The 17,200-nt window shown below is 44.3% G+C and overlaps 1 protein-coding gene across 7 annotated transcripts in view; it reads left to right on the top strand.

The window, feature by feature from the left end:
- Window positions 1–220: 220 nt before the first annotated feature.
- NEO1 (neogenin 1) overlaps window positions 221–17,200 on the top strand; it is a 168,742-nt gene continuing 151,762 nt past the window's right edge. For 4 of the 7 annotated variants that reach the window (XM_066196689.1, XM_066196688.1, XM_066196687.1 and 1 more), the window contains exon 1: window positions 222–575. In XM_066196689.1, the coding sequence (XP_066052786.1) occupies window positions 461–575 (115 nt within the window). In that variant the 5' untranslated portion in view covers window positions 222–460. Of the gene's footprint in view, window positions 576–17,200 lie in introns of all 7 variants that reach the window. The other 3 variants (XM_066196692.1, XM_066196691.1, XM_066196690.1) reach the window with 2 other exon arrangements.

Genomic DNA, 17,200 nt, shown 5'->3' with positions numbered 1-17,200 from the left:
TGGATTTATTGCGTTAAAACCCACGAACTTTGCGCACCGAACGCCCGAAGGGAAGGAGGGGGCAGCGCGGCGCCCCTCGGGGGAGGGCGGCGGCCCCGCCCCCCGGCGCGCACGCGCGGTGGCGCGGTGGCGCGCGCGGGGGGGGCGGGCGCGCGCACACCTGGCGCGGGGGTCGGGGGCGGGAGGGGAGGGGCGCGCGCATGCGCGGGGCGGGGGCGGGCGGGAGGCGGCGCGCGCCCCGCGGGGTCCGTGTGAGGGAGGGACGGAGCGAGCGAGCGGCGGAGCTCGGCCCGCGATGGAGTGAGGGAGGGAGCGCGGCCGCTCCGCCCGCCCGCCCGCCGCTCTCCCTCCGCCGCCTCCGCGCAGCCCGCACGGTAGGGAAGGAAGGCAGGAGGAGCCCCCCCCGGGGGAGGGGCTGGCGCTGGGTGCAGCCCGGCTGCCGGGCGCGGGGAGTGGAGCGATGGCGGCGCGGAGAGCCCGGCGGCTCCTCGGCTCCCTGTGCATCGCCCTTCTCTTCGCTCAGCCCGCACCGACCGGCGCCGCGGCGCGGAGCGGCTCCCGGAGCCTCCTCACGGGTAAGAGCGCGGCGAGACCCCGGGGGCGGCGGGCGCGGAGCTGTGCGGGGGCGCGGAGGGGTCCCGGGGGCGGCGGGGCCCGGGGCGGCCCCGGCGGGGCGAGCGGTGCCGAGGGGCTGAGCACCCTCCGCTCCCCCGTGCGGGCACCAGCAGGGGCCACTGCGAGCCTCGGGGAGCGGCGGCCGGTCCTCCCCGCGAACAAGGGACACCTGGAGCCTCGTCTGTGGGAGGATTGAACGCTTCACCCACCTGTGCTCCCGGCTCGCTGGTACCCGGGAGGGGAGCCGGGCACACCTGAAGGCACTCGGGCTTGCAAGCCCACTAATGAGGGGACGAGGGCACACCTGAGCGGCATCGGGTTTGCGGATCACTAATGAGAGGAGCCGGGCACGGGCGGGCTCGGCTCCAGCTCGGGAGGGGTGCTGCAAGCGGCACGGACTCGGTACCGGCAACCTGTGGAGACAGAACTTGCCTGGGAACTGCCGCAGTAGCCCAGAAATGAGCGGTCTGGCAGCGTTTCAGCCGCGGTAGTTCTCACACCTTTTACCATTGTTGTCTTTAATGGTCTATGATTGAATCCTGGTTCTTTATAGGCTACGGAAAGCGTAATCTCGCCCAGGTGAGGCAGGAGAAGGCTCTCTCAAAAGCCCTCGCATGAGACCATTAATACCACAGAAGCCTCCTTAGCTTTGCAGCGATGTTATCTGCTCGTTATGCCAAATACTGGCTTTCAAAAGTAACTTCTTTATTTCCTTCTTGCCAGCAATAAGCTAGTAGAAGCTTGAAAGAAAATCTGGTCTTGAATGCTGAGTGCTGGGATTAAAAAAAAAAAAAATCCCTGTCGGTTGATTCAATCCTGATATTTTAAGAGACATGCAAGTAGAATATGGAAAAAACTGGTGGTCAAATGAGTGTTTTCTAGCAACTTGTTAGCAATTTGGGAAAGTGAGAATGGTTAAATTCTGACATTAAATGGTGTGATTGTTCTGTTTTGAATCACATTAGGCAGCATCTTCCACGGTGGTTCTCGGCTTGGACACCACTGATGGAGCCATGTGTGCTGACTCCTGTTGACAGGGAATGTTTTTATTTGCCCTTTTACACAGTACAAGCTTTGCAGATTCCAGGGCTGAAGCAGATTTTTTTTTTTTTCTTTTGAAAAATACTGCAGCTTGACTCAAAAATCTGCAGAGCATGTGTAACAGATAAGTTACTTTGTAATGTGTAAAATCTTGCCATGTGGTGATTCTTTTCTGATGTTCCTGCTCTCCTGACAGCTCAGTGATCTTATGGTTGTGTTAGTAGCTCTTTGCTACTTTAAAATAATCTTTTATGGTTTGAGGAAATCAAATTAGTAGGTGAAATTCTCTCTGTTGGAGCTAAATATGTGAATCTGCAGAAGGGGGAGTGATGTGCTGAGATGATATGGAATAAAACCTTCACTGGAGCTGTTTATTGGAGCAGGATTTTAGGAGTATCCTTGTGGAAATCTTGGAAGTTCTGGTGAGCTCCTCTCCTCTCTGTTGTGGAAGGTGCTTTTATGCTGTGTCCATGGATGCTCTCCTGTGGGATCCCTGGCGAGGACCAGGAGCTGGGCTTTCCCTGTCTGAGGGTGTTTGTACCAGTTACTTAGAGGAAAGGTAGAAAGGCTCCCTTAGTTCTTTGTCTCAATAAAGAGGGGATGCTTCGTGTGTAGTGGATGAACTTCATTTTAATTCACACTATTTCCCATCTAATTGCTATGATTTTTTCTTAAATACAGGACGTTCCACATACTTTTACATGGGCAGGTGCTCACAGGAGAGGGGGTTGGGTGCAGATGTTCCATGATATGAAAGTTCTCCTGCGTGGAGTTTAGATGTGAGGGGGTTAGTGCTGTCTTGTATTCCATGCTCTGGGTGAAGCTTGATCTCTTCAGGATGCTGGGAAGAACCTCCTGATGCTGAGGGCTGGAGAGGCAGAGCAACACCAGACTTGTAGGTCCAGGTGAAGCTTTAGCTGTGGGATTCACAGCTGTCCTTGTCAAGGCTGAAGAGCTGCTTGCTATGTGCAGAACAGGGGGTTTAAATGCAAAAAAAAACCCAAACCCCCCCCCCCCCCCATGCTGGCATTTTGGTGTGGGTAAAAGTGCCATAAATGAGCAGAAGTTCCAGGTTTGGAAGCCCATACTCTTTGTATGGAGTCACGTGTGTTGGAGGGACATTTGATCCTATTTATAAATAGCTCTTCGTCGCTCTCTGAAGAAGAAAACAGTGCAGCTGAATTGTTTTAGGAAAAAACTGTATAACTTCATTTATTTGTGTATCTGCAAACATTAGTGTGTTTTCCAGTCTAGTTGGTTGGTCTGCAGATAAGGTGAGATGAGCTGCTGATTTTAGAATTGGGACAACATTTCACTTAGCTGAGGGTATAAAACAAATCAGGATAATGCATCAAATTAAGCTGAATCCTGCCTCCTATAACTGTTTGTAACTGAGTTGAGATGAGCATAAAAACTTGGATCTATACAGATTGCATTATTAGAAATAAAAATGAAGCTGGTGTCACTTAATTTTTAATAGGAAAGCTGTGATAGCCTGTATACACCATTAAGATTGCAAATGAGATTATTCAGAAGCAGGAAATTTGTTCTGTCTCTCCCTGGTATTCTTGAAGTCCTTGGAATCAATATGTTTTTTGGTTTTAGAGTTCAAACTGCTGGTTTGGGAAGTCCCAATGGAGCAGAATTAGCAGTTGGTGGGCCTGGAGCTGCCCAGAACTGAAGGGGTCTGTGAGCAGCAAGTTGGGAACTGCATCCAGGTGCTGCTGCCAGGGATGCTCCTCCTGGGGAGTGATGGGGGGTATGGAAAGCTAAGGATGGCAGCACAGATCGGCTGGGGGCCCTAGAAACAGCAGGTCATCATTTGTTTCTGTTTTGTGTGTGCTGCTTGATTATTTCTAATTATATCCCAAGTTAAAAATAGAGCAGAAATATTCAGGTCTCAGTTACGTCCCAAGTCAGTTAAGCACCGGTTTCCCTGCTTGATATTCCTGTCCCATACGGACAGGTTGCATCTGGCTTTTGCAGTGCTGGTTTATTAGTCATCTAAGAAAATTACTTGACTGGCTTATGAAGCTTTCCTAATAAACTAACACTTCAGTTTCAAAGTTGTCAGGTGTGTACACACCTGTGCCTAATGTTCATCACAGTGAAAAGCAGCAAACAAAAAGTGTCATAAAAAAAAAAAAGCGCTTGGCTTAGTTACCTTGTGCTAACTTATCAGTGTAAGTAAGGAAGTTACATATGGTAGATATTTCCTTATACAAATAAGAGTATTTGGTTGCTCCTGAAGATAAAATGCCCTTGTGATTTGCATGACGTTAACCTTCAGCCAGAGATTGTCAGAGAAGTCTGAAGACTCTGTAGGCACCTTGCTGGAGTTTGTTGCATGGCTAGGAGAAAAGGAGAGTGATAATAAATGAGTGAGGAAATGAAGTGGGAGTTTAGGAAAACTACACAAGGAGCAGTGCAATATTCTGCTTAAGTTTTCAAGCTATAAAAACATTTAACTTGGGCAACATCAGCCTGAGCCTCACAGGAGGTCTGAAAGTGAATTTTATTATCATCACCAGTTTCATGGAGATAATTTGGTGTGTAAAATGTGTGCCAATGTTTGTAGCCAGCTTTCCTAAACATGCAGTGGTTTTATAGATGCAGGATGTTGAAAGTTTCACTTTGCATTGCCTGTGAGGAGGTATAACTGGAGTTGATGTTAGTAACTAATTAGTGCTGGTGTTCCATAGGGAATCAGCGCTAATGTTGAGATGTCGCTTGGTGGAAGGGAAACTCCACTTCTGTTTAGTCGATTTCCAGGGGTTTCAGTGGCTGCAGGGCCCAGATTGCAGCTTCCATGCTGGATCCAGAAGGGTTTTTTTACCTTCCTCTGAGGATTGTGGACTCGGTGTTCAGCCCCTGAGGGCTCCAAAGCCTTGTGCAGGGTTTGGGAATGACCTTGGAGGCACAGGGCTGTGTTTGCCTCTCTGGTGTGCCGGGCTGAGAGGGGAGAGCTGCCCCAAACACCGGGGTGCCGCTTGGATTGTCCTGCCAGAATACAGCTCTGGGCCTCCAGTATTGAAACATAGCGCCTGAGGCTATTGATTTTTTAAAAAGGCAGAATAGTTCTTAATAGAGAAAATGCCTCGGCACAGTGGAAACAGTCATATTTTACTGATTGGGTGCTATTGATTTCGTCCTCCAGTGAAATTGCCAAGATGAAAGTGGTAATCCTGATTAATTCCGTATAAATAGATAAGCCTGATTTATATGTGTACAGTTGCAGGGTTTGGTAGGAAAACGGAAAGAAAGCCTGCTTTATATGATCTCTTAGGTGCTTTAATTTCCAGGGTTTTTCCCATTTAGTATTCCTGCAGAGGAGCATCTTAATTTTACAAAATAAGCAGACTATCAATTTATGATAAATCCTTTTTGCATCAGTTAAAATATTTTTTTTTTCTCATTGAAGCTGCTCTTACCAAAGGCACTGAAAGAATTGGAATGTTCTGCCATTAAACTTTCTTGGGATTTTGGGTAATTCCCTGGAGTGTGTAACGACCACAAGCTGTTTGATTTGTGCAAAAAGAGAAGAGATTTAATTTTAATGAAAAGTAATAAATTCCTTAAAGGATTTTTTTTTTTTTTTTTACATCAACCCTAAACTTATCACTCCACTTGTTGCTTCTGAATGTTTTTCATTGGGTATATTAGTCTGAAAAAAAATACAGTTAAATCCCTAAAGGTGCTGTTCAGACAGGACTGCTCACCTTGGGCACTCACTGGGGTCTAAATACATAAACTTATGGGTTTTTTTACGGCATCACTGATTTTCATTGCCAGTCTCTGAGCTTTCCTGGTTCAGTTTTGGGTTTGCTGTTGTGATATGACCAGGACTGAGTATGGCATTTTTGGAAAGGAATGTGCTGGTCATTTGGTCATGTAACAATGTTTTATTTTCCTATTCCTCTGATATTCTAGTTTTCATAGTTTTCCAGTGAGAAATCTCTTTTTAAGTTGATTTAGAAACCGTGAATTGTACAATAGAGCGAGCTTTTTCCCCCCTCAAAATGTGTTATTCTGCATATGTTAGCTGTGAATTTTCTCCACTGTGGAGCTGTTTGTGCAGCTGGCTTGGTGCTGGTTACCACTGAAGAAATTCAGATGTTCTCCTTAGCCTGAATTTCTTCACTTGCACAGTTTCATCTCTTTCTTTTCCTTAGTGCATTGCAGAGTTTTTGGCTCATAAGGTGGACTGTGGTTGATGGTGTGGATTTTGATTATTCAGTTCTTTTGGGTCTCATCAAAGCATGGCAGCTTGGTGATAATTTTTGGTATCTTCTAGTCATACGGTTTTGTCTGGAGATCCTTTAAAAGTGGAGAAGCTGTTTTGTGATTAAATTACCCACTAATTCATCTGTCTGCTCAAGGAATTTGTGCACTACTGTCTTTAGTAGTTAGATCAGATTTTAATTGTTATGTATATGGGCACGAATCTTACTGTGTTTTTATTACTTTGTGTTTTACTATTACCTTAAAGCCCCATGTGTTTGTACTTCTGTCTGCTGATCCCTTAAAATTTCACCTCGTCTCTCCTAGTAGGCAGCTATGTACTTGATATCCTTTGGGGTTTCAGTGCTTCATCAGTATAGCTCTGTTGGACTTTGCCATCTGTTTGTGGTTTTTTTTAACTTTCTTTTTGGCTTAGAAGTTCGGGTAACTTATTAGGGGCTTTAATTCTAGCTCATATATATGGAGTCCAAATCTGTTTTACCTTTGTTTTTGTCTGAAGCCTGTCTTGGCTGTCTTGAAGCTGTCAGGTTTTGTGACACTGGGTCAGAGCATGTGTCAGTAGCCAGCACAGTTGTCTGCTGTTATTATTACGATACTTTGATGAATTTATCTTGTTTGATGTGTTTTTAACTCTGGTGACATATGTCCAGTGTTGCTGACCTCGGGGTGAGCAGCACAGAGCACGCTGTGTGTTGGGCATTCAGCAGGCTCAGGGCTGTACCGGAGTGGGCTTAGCTGCTGTTTCTTGCCTATTAACATATTTAAGTTAAACTTGATACGGTGCTTATCTACAGCTTCCATTTATTTCTTGTTCTGCATGGAGTTTCCAGCCATTTAATGGGTGCTTTTCTGGGAAAGTTTTACTTTATTTGTGTACTTTACAACGATATTTTAAGCCATGGTAAATCTCAGTTTGTCTTCATGTTTATATGACACTATGAATAGATACAGTATCTTTCTATATTTTAGATTGTGTATTTATAACACAGCACTGCTCCCTGCATTGTCTGGGAAGTAAAAGCTCCAGCTCTGATTGTGTTGTCCCATTTCTTCCTCTTTCATCTTCCTTTTGGCAGAGCCACCTTGTATTACTGCCATCACTAACAGACTTGAGCACTTGGAGGCAGCTTCCAGGTTTTTTTTCCATCCCCTGGTTCTCAGCATAATTGTCCCACAGCTTGTTTCTACTTGGGCTGAGATGGAACCAAGCCCTGTATAAGCTTCATCTTTCTTGGCTTTTCTCTGTAGTTAATGAGCCCGAACATCTCCTCTTAACACGGCTCTGTGGTTCGTGCATTGAAACCTTGTAATGTAACTGTACTGAGGAAGGGAGAGCCGCAAATAGAAGTGTTTGGATATTCTTTCTCTAAGTAGAACAGGCTGCCAAAAGTCATTGAAGTCATTAGACCTGTCATGACTTTTGAAATTGAGAAGTAAAGTCTAACTTGTCTTCAAAATTTTAAGAGGTCAAGTTGCTTTAAAAAAAAAAAAAATTGAAGACACACAGAATCATTTAGGTTGGAAGAGCCCTTCAAGATCGAGTCCAGCCATTTCCCCAGGAATGCTCAGTCCACCACTAATCCATGTCCCCAAGTGCCACACTCACATGTCTTTTAACTAACTGAATAATTGCTTGAAATGATGGCTGTTGTAGTGTTGTGCATAGCAGAGAGGAAAGCTGGGTGTTAACAAGATGATGAAATATTTCCAAAAGTGATTTATAAAGCCAAATGTTCCTGTTTGAAAACAGGCAAGGAGGGAAGTATAAAAAACTGAAAATAAAGGAAAACTGTATCCAGAAACGTTTTTTGCTGTGGTAGGACACCTCAGCAATTTGTAGTACGCTCCAGTGCCATTGGGATTGGAATTTTTAGTGGTGGGCTGTCAGTGCTCACCTTGCAGAAAATCCAGGAATTTTGTTATCGATTTGTGAATCTCCCATTAGAAATGTGCTCGGAGAGATAGGAAATACAGCTGAGATGAAGTCCTAGCCAAATGTTAATCCTATTTTGGTGTTTGGTTTCAGTGTTTCAAGCTGGCAGTGCCACTGCAGCGAGGGGGACTGTGCCCTTCCATTAGCTTTCCTAAGTGTTTGTGGAGGATGTCGAGAATTGGATCAGATCCCTGCTCTTCTGCCTGCATCAGTACTCGTGCTGGCAGAAGGGAGAGGGTGACATGGGCACAGGGAATGCTGCCACCGGGAAGCCAGACTGCTTTTCTGTGGGGGTAGGGATTGAAGTGTGAACGGCACTGTGAGCAAAATAACATTGTGTGTCTTGTGTCACCATTTTACTCTTTAATATTCTGTGTTGCAGCATATAGATTCCAGATCTACAGACTGAAACTTTCTCAGAAAGCACACCACTATTTGTTAGCAAATTCATTGAAAAACAAATGTATCGTAAATGTTTCTTTTCAGATTGGTAACCAATTCTCAGTTCAAATTACTGCTTTGGTTTGTAACTTTTTTTCCCACGCTGAAATTTCATTTGTTTGTCTGGTTCTGAAGTGGGAATAAAGCTACAGGTTTCATCTTAAAATACTTAGCCTTGAGGAAAAAAAATGCAAAACTGCCCAACCGGTTGCGGTTTCAGAAAAGGACGGAGGCCTGACACTCACTGGCAGAAGTCCAGAGGGAACCTGGGTTAATGATGCTTGTCTTGTGTAGTGTACCATTTTTAACAGCTGTACTGTAGCTTTTTGGGGCCTGCACTTTCACAATCATCCCGGTATCAATAATGAAATCCTGTAAGGACAGCACTTCGTGGAAAACCTGGTTAGAAAAACTTAGATGCCATAGGGTGTGATGGTATGGTTGTGAAGGGACATGGGAAGCACTCTTGACAGCCAAACCAGCTGCCCCCACCAGAGTGAGGAGAATGCCAGCTAGTTGAATGGCTCAGGATGACATTGCTCAGTTTTTCTCACGGAAAAATGAATGCTGAAATGGAGTGTTGTGGGGAGCTGAGGGTTGCTTGGTGGGTGTAGCTCAGGAGGTGAAAAACTGCTCCCTGTCTGCACTGTGGTGTGTTTTGCTGTGTTCTTGGTGGTTCTACAGAGCAGTTAAGGGACAAAGTGTTTTGAAGTGTCTTGGTTACCCCTTTTTACTGGAGGAGATATTGGTGATGCAGAAATCATGGGGCTGATAGAGCCGCCTCTGCCGACCCCTGTAAGGGTGCAGTGCACCAAGCCTTGTGTATGGTGAAGGTTCAGACAGTCCCAGGGATTCCACCTGAAATCACAGCGGTCTGTTCTTACTCATTTCCAGCAGCAAATTTAATACATTTTATGGGATACTATTTTCATTAGCATTAAGAGCTCTTAGAGAGTGCACCACAAATTTTGGGTGGGACAGCCCTTCTTCATCATTTTCCCAAGTTGCTTCCTTTTCTGGAATCTGACAAGGCTTGTCTTCTGTTTGAAGTGTAAAATAGCTTATTTACCCAAATCTTCACATGTCCTTGTTTGCTCATACCTACTTCAGGTCTTCAGAGTCTTAATTTTAGGCTCTGTAGTGCTTTTGTTACTATGGTTTCTTTTTACTTACCTCCTTATTTGAAGTTATGGTAGGTTTTGAAAAACACCTGGATAGGATGAGATAAGAGATGGTTGATATACCTGCAGTGATTTGGTAACCAGCTTGTGTTGTGGTTTTGTGTGACTTTTTGGAGATGGGGTTGAAAGAAAACCCACACAAACCGTAGCTGCAGAAAACAGAGTGTCCTGTTGGCACAACTGGAAAACCTTGGCAGTTCCATTGAGTGTAAATTCGTGTTCTTCCCCTTTCAATGTGTTGCCTGTGAGTGCAGATATATAGAATTTCTTGTAGGTGATGTAAATATTGTAGGTCTACTCTAAACTGAGGGGCCAGAATCTGCAAGGCAACACCACAGCATGTGAATGGAGGTTTTTGTATTTCACCTCTGAGGCTTTTGGAGGGGACAATTGACTTCTGAATGTGGAAAGAGGAGAACCAGGCATCAGATGCACCCAAAGCAGGATCCAAGACATTCCACATTCTAGGTAGTAGTAGTTAAAGGCTTTTCCTGGTTCAGCTCAATTGGAATCTCATATGCTCATGGTAACAGCATTAACAGCCCCAAATCCAAGGTGTTGGTTTTCTAAAGTAACATTTTCCAGTTGTTTTCTTTGCTGTTGCCAGTTGTTCATTTCACTGAGGAAATCAGTCTAAATGGAAAAAGGCAGCATTCACAGGGGCTGAAAACGTATCTGTGCTAGATCTGATCTCTGCGTGCAATTTGGTTTGTGCTGTTTGTTGTTTACTGTGGAACTTCCTGTGGAGCCACCACTGCTCAGGGCTCCATAGCAGAGCTTGAGCCTGTGCTTTAGGGTTTCATCTTTGCTTTCGCATCATCCGGGGCAGACTTTATGGCTTTAGCACTTTCGAGCATGTCCTTTACTGATTTATTAAAATAAGGACCTGTAAGGAGTAGATTTCTTGCCTTTATTTTTGTCTTGTGTGATGTTAAAGAAACATTTTCTCCAAGTTTAGCCTATTCAAGACATTCTTGTTTCTGCAGAGGGCTTTGAAAGGTTATCAAGTACTTGTGTCTGTTATTACAGATTAATATATGGAGCATATCGATTGCTTTAATCTGATTTAGCTCCTGTCATGTGAGTAACTTTATCATTCTTAACTTGTGTGCTGAAGCGCTGTTGGTTATAGTGCATGAGCACGATGAGTGGAGGTGATGGTGTTCATTTAAAAAAATAAAATAGCAACTGGCTATTGTAGCTTGTGCCTCACAGCTACTGGTGGTACTGAGAGCCTTGTGGAGTCATTACCAAATGCAAAGCTGGATTCACTGCCCCTCTTGACTCTGATTCCCTTGGGATTCAAAGCTGGATTAAATTAGTGAACTAAACATCAAATCACGAATTCAGTGAACTGCCTGTGTTGCTGGCATCTAATTCTTGTAACTTGTGCAGTCTATCAGTGGAGTAAGTGGATGGCAGGTTGAACTGATGCTTTATATCGGTAACCCAAAGACTGAAAATTTATTTGGGTGACTCTTGTCATAGAAGAAAATGTAGAATTGGTTTTAAGTGAGGAAGTTTTAGGTACCTTTCAGGTACTGGTGGGATGGGGCCAGTCTGTTTCCCTGTAGTCAGGGAACTGTCCTGGATGTTACTGCTGGTTTTCTTAAAGCTTTCTCATAAGTGGTTTCAGAACAGGACTTTGTCTTCTTTTAGGGCTTCCAGAGGTGCTGTGTGGGTAAGGAGCCATTACCCATCCTCTGCAAAGGAGCAGGAATATTTCTGTTTTCAGGAAGCTGTTACGGCTTTTTAAGCAGAGCTTTGGAATTCTGCTAACAAGAACACTGTTTGCTTTATCACCTGGAAAATTCCTCTTCAGGCAGTTTTCCTAGAAATTGATAGACAGGTGTTAGATGCTGACCAGACTGGGTATCACTGTAAAAGCAGAGCCACATTTAATTCATTCTTCAGCCTTTAATGATAATAACAGTTGCATTTGTGCAGACTTACAGCAGTTGGAATCGGAAACATCCGTGCTCCTGCTGTAATTGCTTCTATACCCTTCCAAGGCTGTAACACAGCTTTTGGTGGTGGCTGTGCAGATGTAATTTCATTTTGAGGTGCCATTTCCTAAATGCTTTTAGAATAAAAAAATGTAGTACTTGTTTCCAAGCCTTCTGATCTGCATGTGAAGGCAAAGATGGATTGAGAAATGGAACTGGAATGGTCTCTGCAGGTGTGTTACTGCTCACTGTGAACGAGGCAGGGTAATTAAAGAGTGAGCTTGGATAGACCAGTAGGCAAAAAACAACTTTTAACCCCCCCAAACCCTTTAGTTTATGTAACTGGAACTGCCCTGCATTTTTGTATACCAACGAGCAAACACATGACTCAAAACTTGATTAAGATGGCGTAAATATTTGCCAAAAATAGCTCATAAATGCTATCTTTGAGCAGGCTTTTGATGCAGGAAAAGAGCAGCTGGACAAATTTGCATTTACAAATCATTTACCTTAGGAGAAAGCTCAAGTTCAGTGCCTTATCACAAAGGCATTGCATGTTAATTATTTATCGTGTGCTTTGATGCCGGGGTTCTTGCTTTAATAAACTGTTCTGGGGGAGGTGGCTGCTGCTCCTTTTAGCTCAGCTCCTTCCTCCCCTCCCCGCCGGGTAAAACCTGCAGTGCCTTTCCTCAGAGTTTGCCTTCCAAGTTACAGCTAAGTTGGATTTCACAACTTTTTGTTAAAATTAGAAACGTTTCCATGATACATATTTAATTGCTGTGGCTCTGTCATCCCTATGTCTAACTTTGTAATCTCTATAAAGATAGAACTGGACCTGATTTAATTTCTCTCTTTTACATATGTTTTTCCACTTTCAAACTTTGTTTTACAGAAAACGATCAATAGAAAATGTTTTCTCGTGGAAGTCTGATTAGCACTGTCTGTGCCATCTGTACGTGGCTCAAAAATAGAAATTGGGTGGTTTCAACACAGAAAATGTAAATTGCTCTGGTCAATAGGACAGTCACTTCAAGCTTGTAAATACTTGAGAAACTGTGCTGATAACTTGGAGATATTTTTGAGCGTGACTTTAACACTGTGTAAGATCTTTCTAAAGTTGCTTCATAATTTTTGGAATACAAAAATAAAGATTTTTCTTAGACTGTTCTTCTGGAATGTGGACGTCTTGTGTCATCCACAAGCTAAACTTAAATAGCAATTAGGAAACTGTAAGTCTTGTAGCTAAAAATCCGTGTTGGAGTTTTAATCAGAAATTCTCTGCATAGATCTGTTTTCTGGTGGCTTTTCTTTTCAACCTTGGAAAAATCCTGTCTTTCCCTTTGCATCCCCCAGGCCACAGTGTCTTTGGGAAGGTGTATGAGATGGATAATGTACACACAGTCATGGAATTGTTTAGATTGGAAAAGTCCTTTTTGCGATTGCTGAGTCCTGCCATTCCGCCAGCATTGCCAAGGCCACCACCGACCCATGTGCCACATCCACACAGCTTTTAAATCCCTCCGGGCATGGGGACTCCACCACTGCCCTGTGCAGGGCCGGACAGCCCTTAAGTGAAATATAAATATATCCAACCTAGACCTCCCCTGGGGCAACTGGAGGTTGTTTCCTGGTGTCTGTGGGGACACGCGCTCTGCCCTCCTGCCAGGGAGTTGTGGAGGGCGGTAAGGTGCCCCCCGAGCCTCCTTTTCTCCAGGTTTTGTGTCGGGCTGTCCATCCACGGGGCTCTGGGAGGATGGTGGAGCTGTAGGGCTTCTGAGAACTGGGGTGGGGGGGGACAGTAGTCTCCCTCCATCCCAGAATTTTAAAGGATCACATGTATGCTCTTTCTAGCTGTCAGCAATTAGCTTTTCAAGTAAATATTGAAAGGATTTTTAAAGATGTGAAAAGGAGTATAATTAAGGAGAATGCTACTACCTTAATGTGGCACGGAAGCCACACTGGGATTGAATAATTTTATTTAAATGTATTTGCTTGGCAAGGAATGTGAATGCAAAATCCAAACCTGAATGCTGTAGTGAGGGCCTCCTCCTTCAGGACCGTTTTCTTTGTTAGCCTGGTGCTTGGAGCCTTTCTCAAGTGTTCCTCATTGTAGAAAAAATGTTTTTCCTTTCTTAATGTTTTTCTTTTTAAAGCACTTTAACCCTTGACCACTCTGTATGAAGTTGAATAGGAGAAGAATAGAGTAGCTGGCTGTGCCTGTGCCCGGGATGGAAATAGGAAGAGATGTTTTGCTTTCTAATTTTGCTTGTTCTCGTGGGTTTTTTTTTCCCTTAGTATAAGTGCCAGAGCAGGAGTCTGCCTTCCTTAATGAACACTTCCAAACGCTGGCTGCATCCCGCAAGAATGTGAAAGTACCAGCGAGGTTTTAGAGGTCTTAATTTGTCAGAGGCTCAACCCCCACCGTTTGCGGCTGTAATTGGGGGTCACTCCCGGTGTTGTGACCCCCCCCCGCTCAAAGCCGTCGGTGCCTTTCGTGGGCTGGGGGACGTTCGCGAGCCGCTCTCCTTCCGAGGGCTGCTCTAATCCTGTTGGGGATATTTTCATTGCCTGACAGAGCAGAGGAATGTCTGAGGCCGCCGCAGGGGGCTGGGGAGAGCTCTTGGCCGTACACGGAGCGGGCTCCAGGCGTGCCGGGAGCGGCTCCCCTGCCCTGGGGAGCGCGGCCGGAGCCCGGCACGTTCTCCTTGCCGGGGGGAGGAATAACCCACGCCCGGCACCGCACGCTTGCCGTGCGGGTAGAGATGAGGATGGATTTTTGCAGCTGCTTTGCTTTTCTGCAACGCTGGGCACAAAGGACCGCGATCGCAACCTTTCACCTGCAGCGACTCTTGCCCTGCCCTGCCAGCCCTGGCTGGTGGGAGTACCAAACCCACAAGTTTTCAGTCTGGTAAATTCTAGAAAGACTGTGAACTCGAAATGCTGCTTCCAGCGTGGCCGTCAAAGACAAAGCTTTTCCCAACCCATTGTGGCAGCTTTTCTACGTGGTTATTGTTCTTAATGCACACTTGCACTGGAAACGTTCGCAAGGGAAAAGCTGTTTTGTAGGTCTATACAGAGAGATAAATCCTGATTCTTACATGTTGGGGGGAAAAATGTATACTACGAAAGCTAAGTGGGGTTTGTTACCCCAAAGTCAAATGCAGAAAAACCTTGAAGATGTAATTATATTTTAGTCAACACAAATGATTTCACACACGACTTGCCTCAAAAAAGTAATTTTTTACATTTCTGAGGCTAAACAGTTACAATGTTATTCTGACACATTGCAAAATGCTGGGTTATGCACAAGTTACAGGGAAATGTAGCTGCTTAGGCTTGATGTTGTTTATCCAACCTTTACTCAGTGTTGTAGCTCTTTGATGTAGCCTTTGCTTGAAGAGAGTTCTGAGTCTCGCTGTTAGATGTTAATGATGCCAATATTAAGTCAATTCTTTCTGAATAGCTAGTCAATATACAGAATTATTTTTTTATGTGCCAAAAATTGATTTTAACACTAATTTTCTATCTCTAGCTTTCCTGTATTCTCAGGACATTACCATGAAAAACAGGTGCAGAAATGTCTTTTACATGGGTATTAGTTGCATGGCACGGTACAGATCTGACAAAGGAATTGTTAAATGTATAGTCATTGCAAAGATTTTTCATGTGGGCTAGGCAATCTAGTTTTTAATACATTAAAGCAGGAGGTTTGTGGGAATATGGCACAGCAAACCGCCTCGTGTCTTGAAAGCTTCACAGAAAACTCTGTAATTATGTTCACTAACTTAGAAGAAAACAACCTGTGAATTTCACTCGACAACTTCCGTCAGACGCAGATGGCACAAAAACATCGAAGTCCTTGTTTTGGTACATTTGCTGGACTTTTGTTACCCATCCAAAAATCTCCATGGCATTGAAACTTCAGGGTCCTTCTTTAAATGGCATCAGGTAGAGTTAGAGGGTACTGTGCATACACATTTGTGCTGCTCAATTTAGAATAAACCCTAACATTAGCTCAAAGACTCAGATCAAACCAGTTTTAAAACCAGACTTGTCTGTTGCTGTGGGGTGGCCCGGGTGAGCTCACCTGGTGGGGTGCAGCCTGTCTCCAGTCGCTGTTCCTGGGGTTGCTATGCTGTTTGTTTTGCAGAAAAATGGAAATTAAAATAAGATGTCAGTCTTTTCATAACTGTTCTCATATGGAAGGAAATCAACTTGGCTTGTTACTCTGACAAGTGGATTTTATTGTAATGTGTTGGTGCACTGTTGTTTTGTGCACATTATACCATTCTTATGCATATAGTCTGGTCACATAATACTTTATTCATCACTAAAATTGTTCTGGAAAGTGGGGAGCTACCAGCAATTGTCACTTCCCTGACTCTCTCTGAATGGCTTGAAATCACTCTGAACTCTTGAACTGTCTTTTCTTGTTCCTCGGAATATTAACTTTATCACTTGAGAAACGAGCACAGTTTGTGTGCAGAGAATACACAATATTTCATCCTTTCAATCCCCAGTTTTACTTTGAATGGAAATGAAAATACGAAATTCCAAAAGCCAAGTATTCCCACGTGACCGCGGGGTGTAAGGTGACCTCCTTGGCTCGGGTCCCAGTCCAGGAATGTATAGTTTCTTTGAGTTAGACTTTGAAACAGGTATTACTTTACAATTTAATTGGCTGCACACATCTCGAAAAGGATATAAACCAGTGGGTTTTTCCACTATGGAGACATAAAGGCTTGTTTCACAGGAGAGGAGGCATAAACAAGCTGGTACAAGGAGCCCTGTATGAACTGAGCTATACTGTATACTTCAGGGGGAAAAAAATAGTCGGATTTTTTTCTTGCCTTGTGGATTTTGGCAGTGTAAAACAAAACAGTCAGTGTTCTCTTATAAAACTGAAGAATTCTTTTATATCTTGAAAATATATTTAAAGACCCCCCCACCATGTCTTTGTGCATCACTGCAGATGTTGTTCAGCCTTAATTTTGCTGGAGGTTCTTCCTCAGTGTGGTCACTGCCGTGTTTGGTGTGTGCTGGTGACAATTTCAGAGCTGGGCCAGCAACCAGCTGCTTTGAAACCAAAGGCCACTGCCAATTAGAGACAAGAAAAAAAGAGAAATTCAGAACGTTTTGAGCGGTAAACCCTTTGTTTTGGAGGTTTCTTCCTCTTCTCTTTTTTTAATAACTGAAAGTGATCTAATTAGTGTCTGTAGCTGGATCTGAAAGGCTTTTGCTGACCTATATTCAGACCCCTTTCATCAGCTCCTGTGTGGGGAAGATCTCTGTAGCAGTTATTTAGCACTGAGGAGCCAGACGTTGCAGGGAGGGTGGATAAGCCTCTTAGTTCTTTGAATCTTGTTTTGCTAGCTGTTTGTTCATTCCTGACTTCAATATTTGCGGCTTATCTGCAATTTTAATCTGACTTTACTGTTTTGACCCTTCCTTCTTTGTAATCTGTGGCTTTTAATGTCTAAAAGGTCCTAAATATTTGATCAAAATAAGACCTAATTCCCTTTCTGAAGGAGTAAATCACTTTAAAAGTGGCAGAAAGAGAAACCATAAGCAGGGAAAATGTAGTTTGAGGGGAAAGATAGAACGTGCATGCAGACCCAATCAATTACTGAGACTTGGCACTAATGTTGCCTCTGTTCCCCACTCAGCCACTTGCAGGCTTCTGGTGCAACTTTGGGAGTTTCTGTTAATCTGTTTAACGCTGAGAGCTCTGGGCACAGAGCTTGGGCCTGGCTTTTTCTGTACATCTCATTTTGTCCCTCTGCCTCCATCCTGGGTGCTCC

This window comes from Chamaea fasciata, unplaced genomic scaffold, assembly GCF_029207755.1.
Source record: "Chamaea fasciata isolate MVZ Bird 193981 ecotype frontalis unplaced genomic scaffold, bChaFas1.0.hap1 SCAF_14, whole genome shotgun sequence".
NCBI lineage: Eukaryota > Metazoa > Chordata > Aves > Passeriformes > Sylviidae > Chamaea > Chamaea fasciata.
This window is presented reverse-complemented; position numbering and strand designations above follow the sequence as displayed.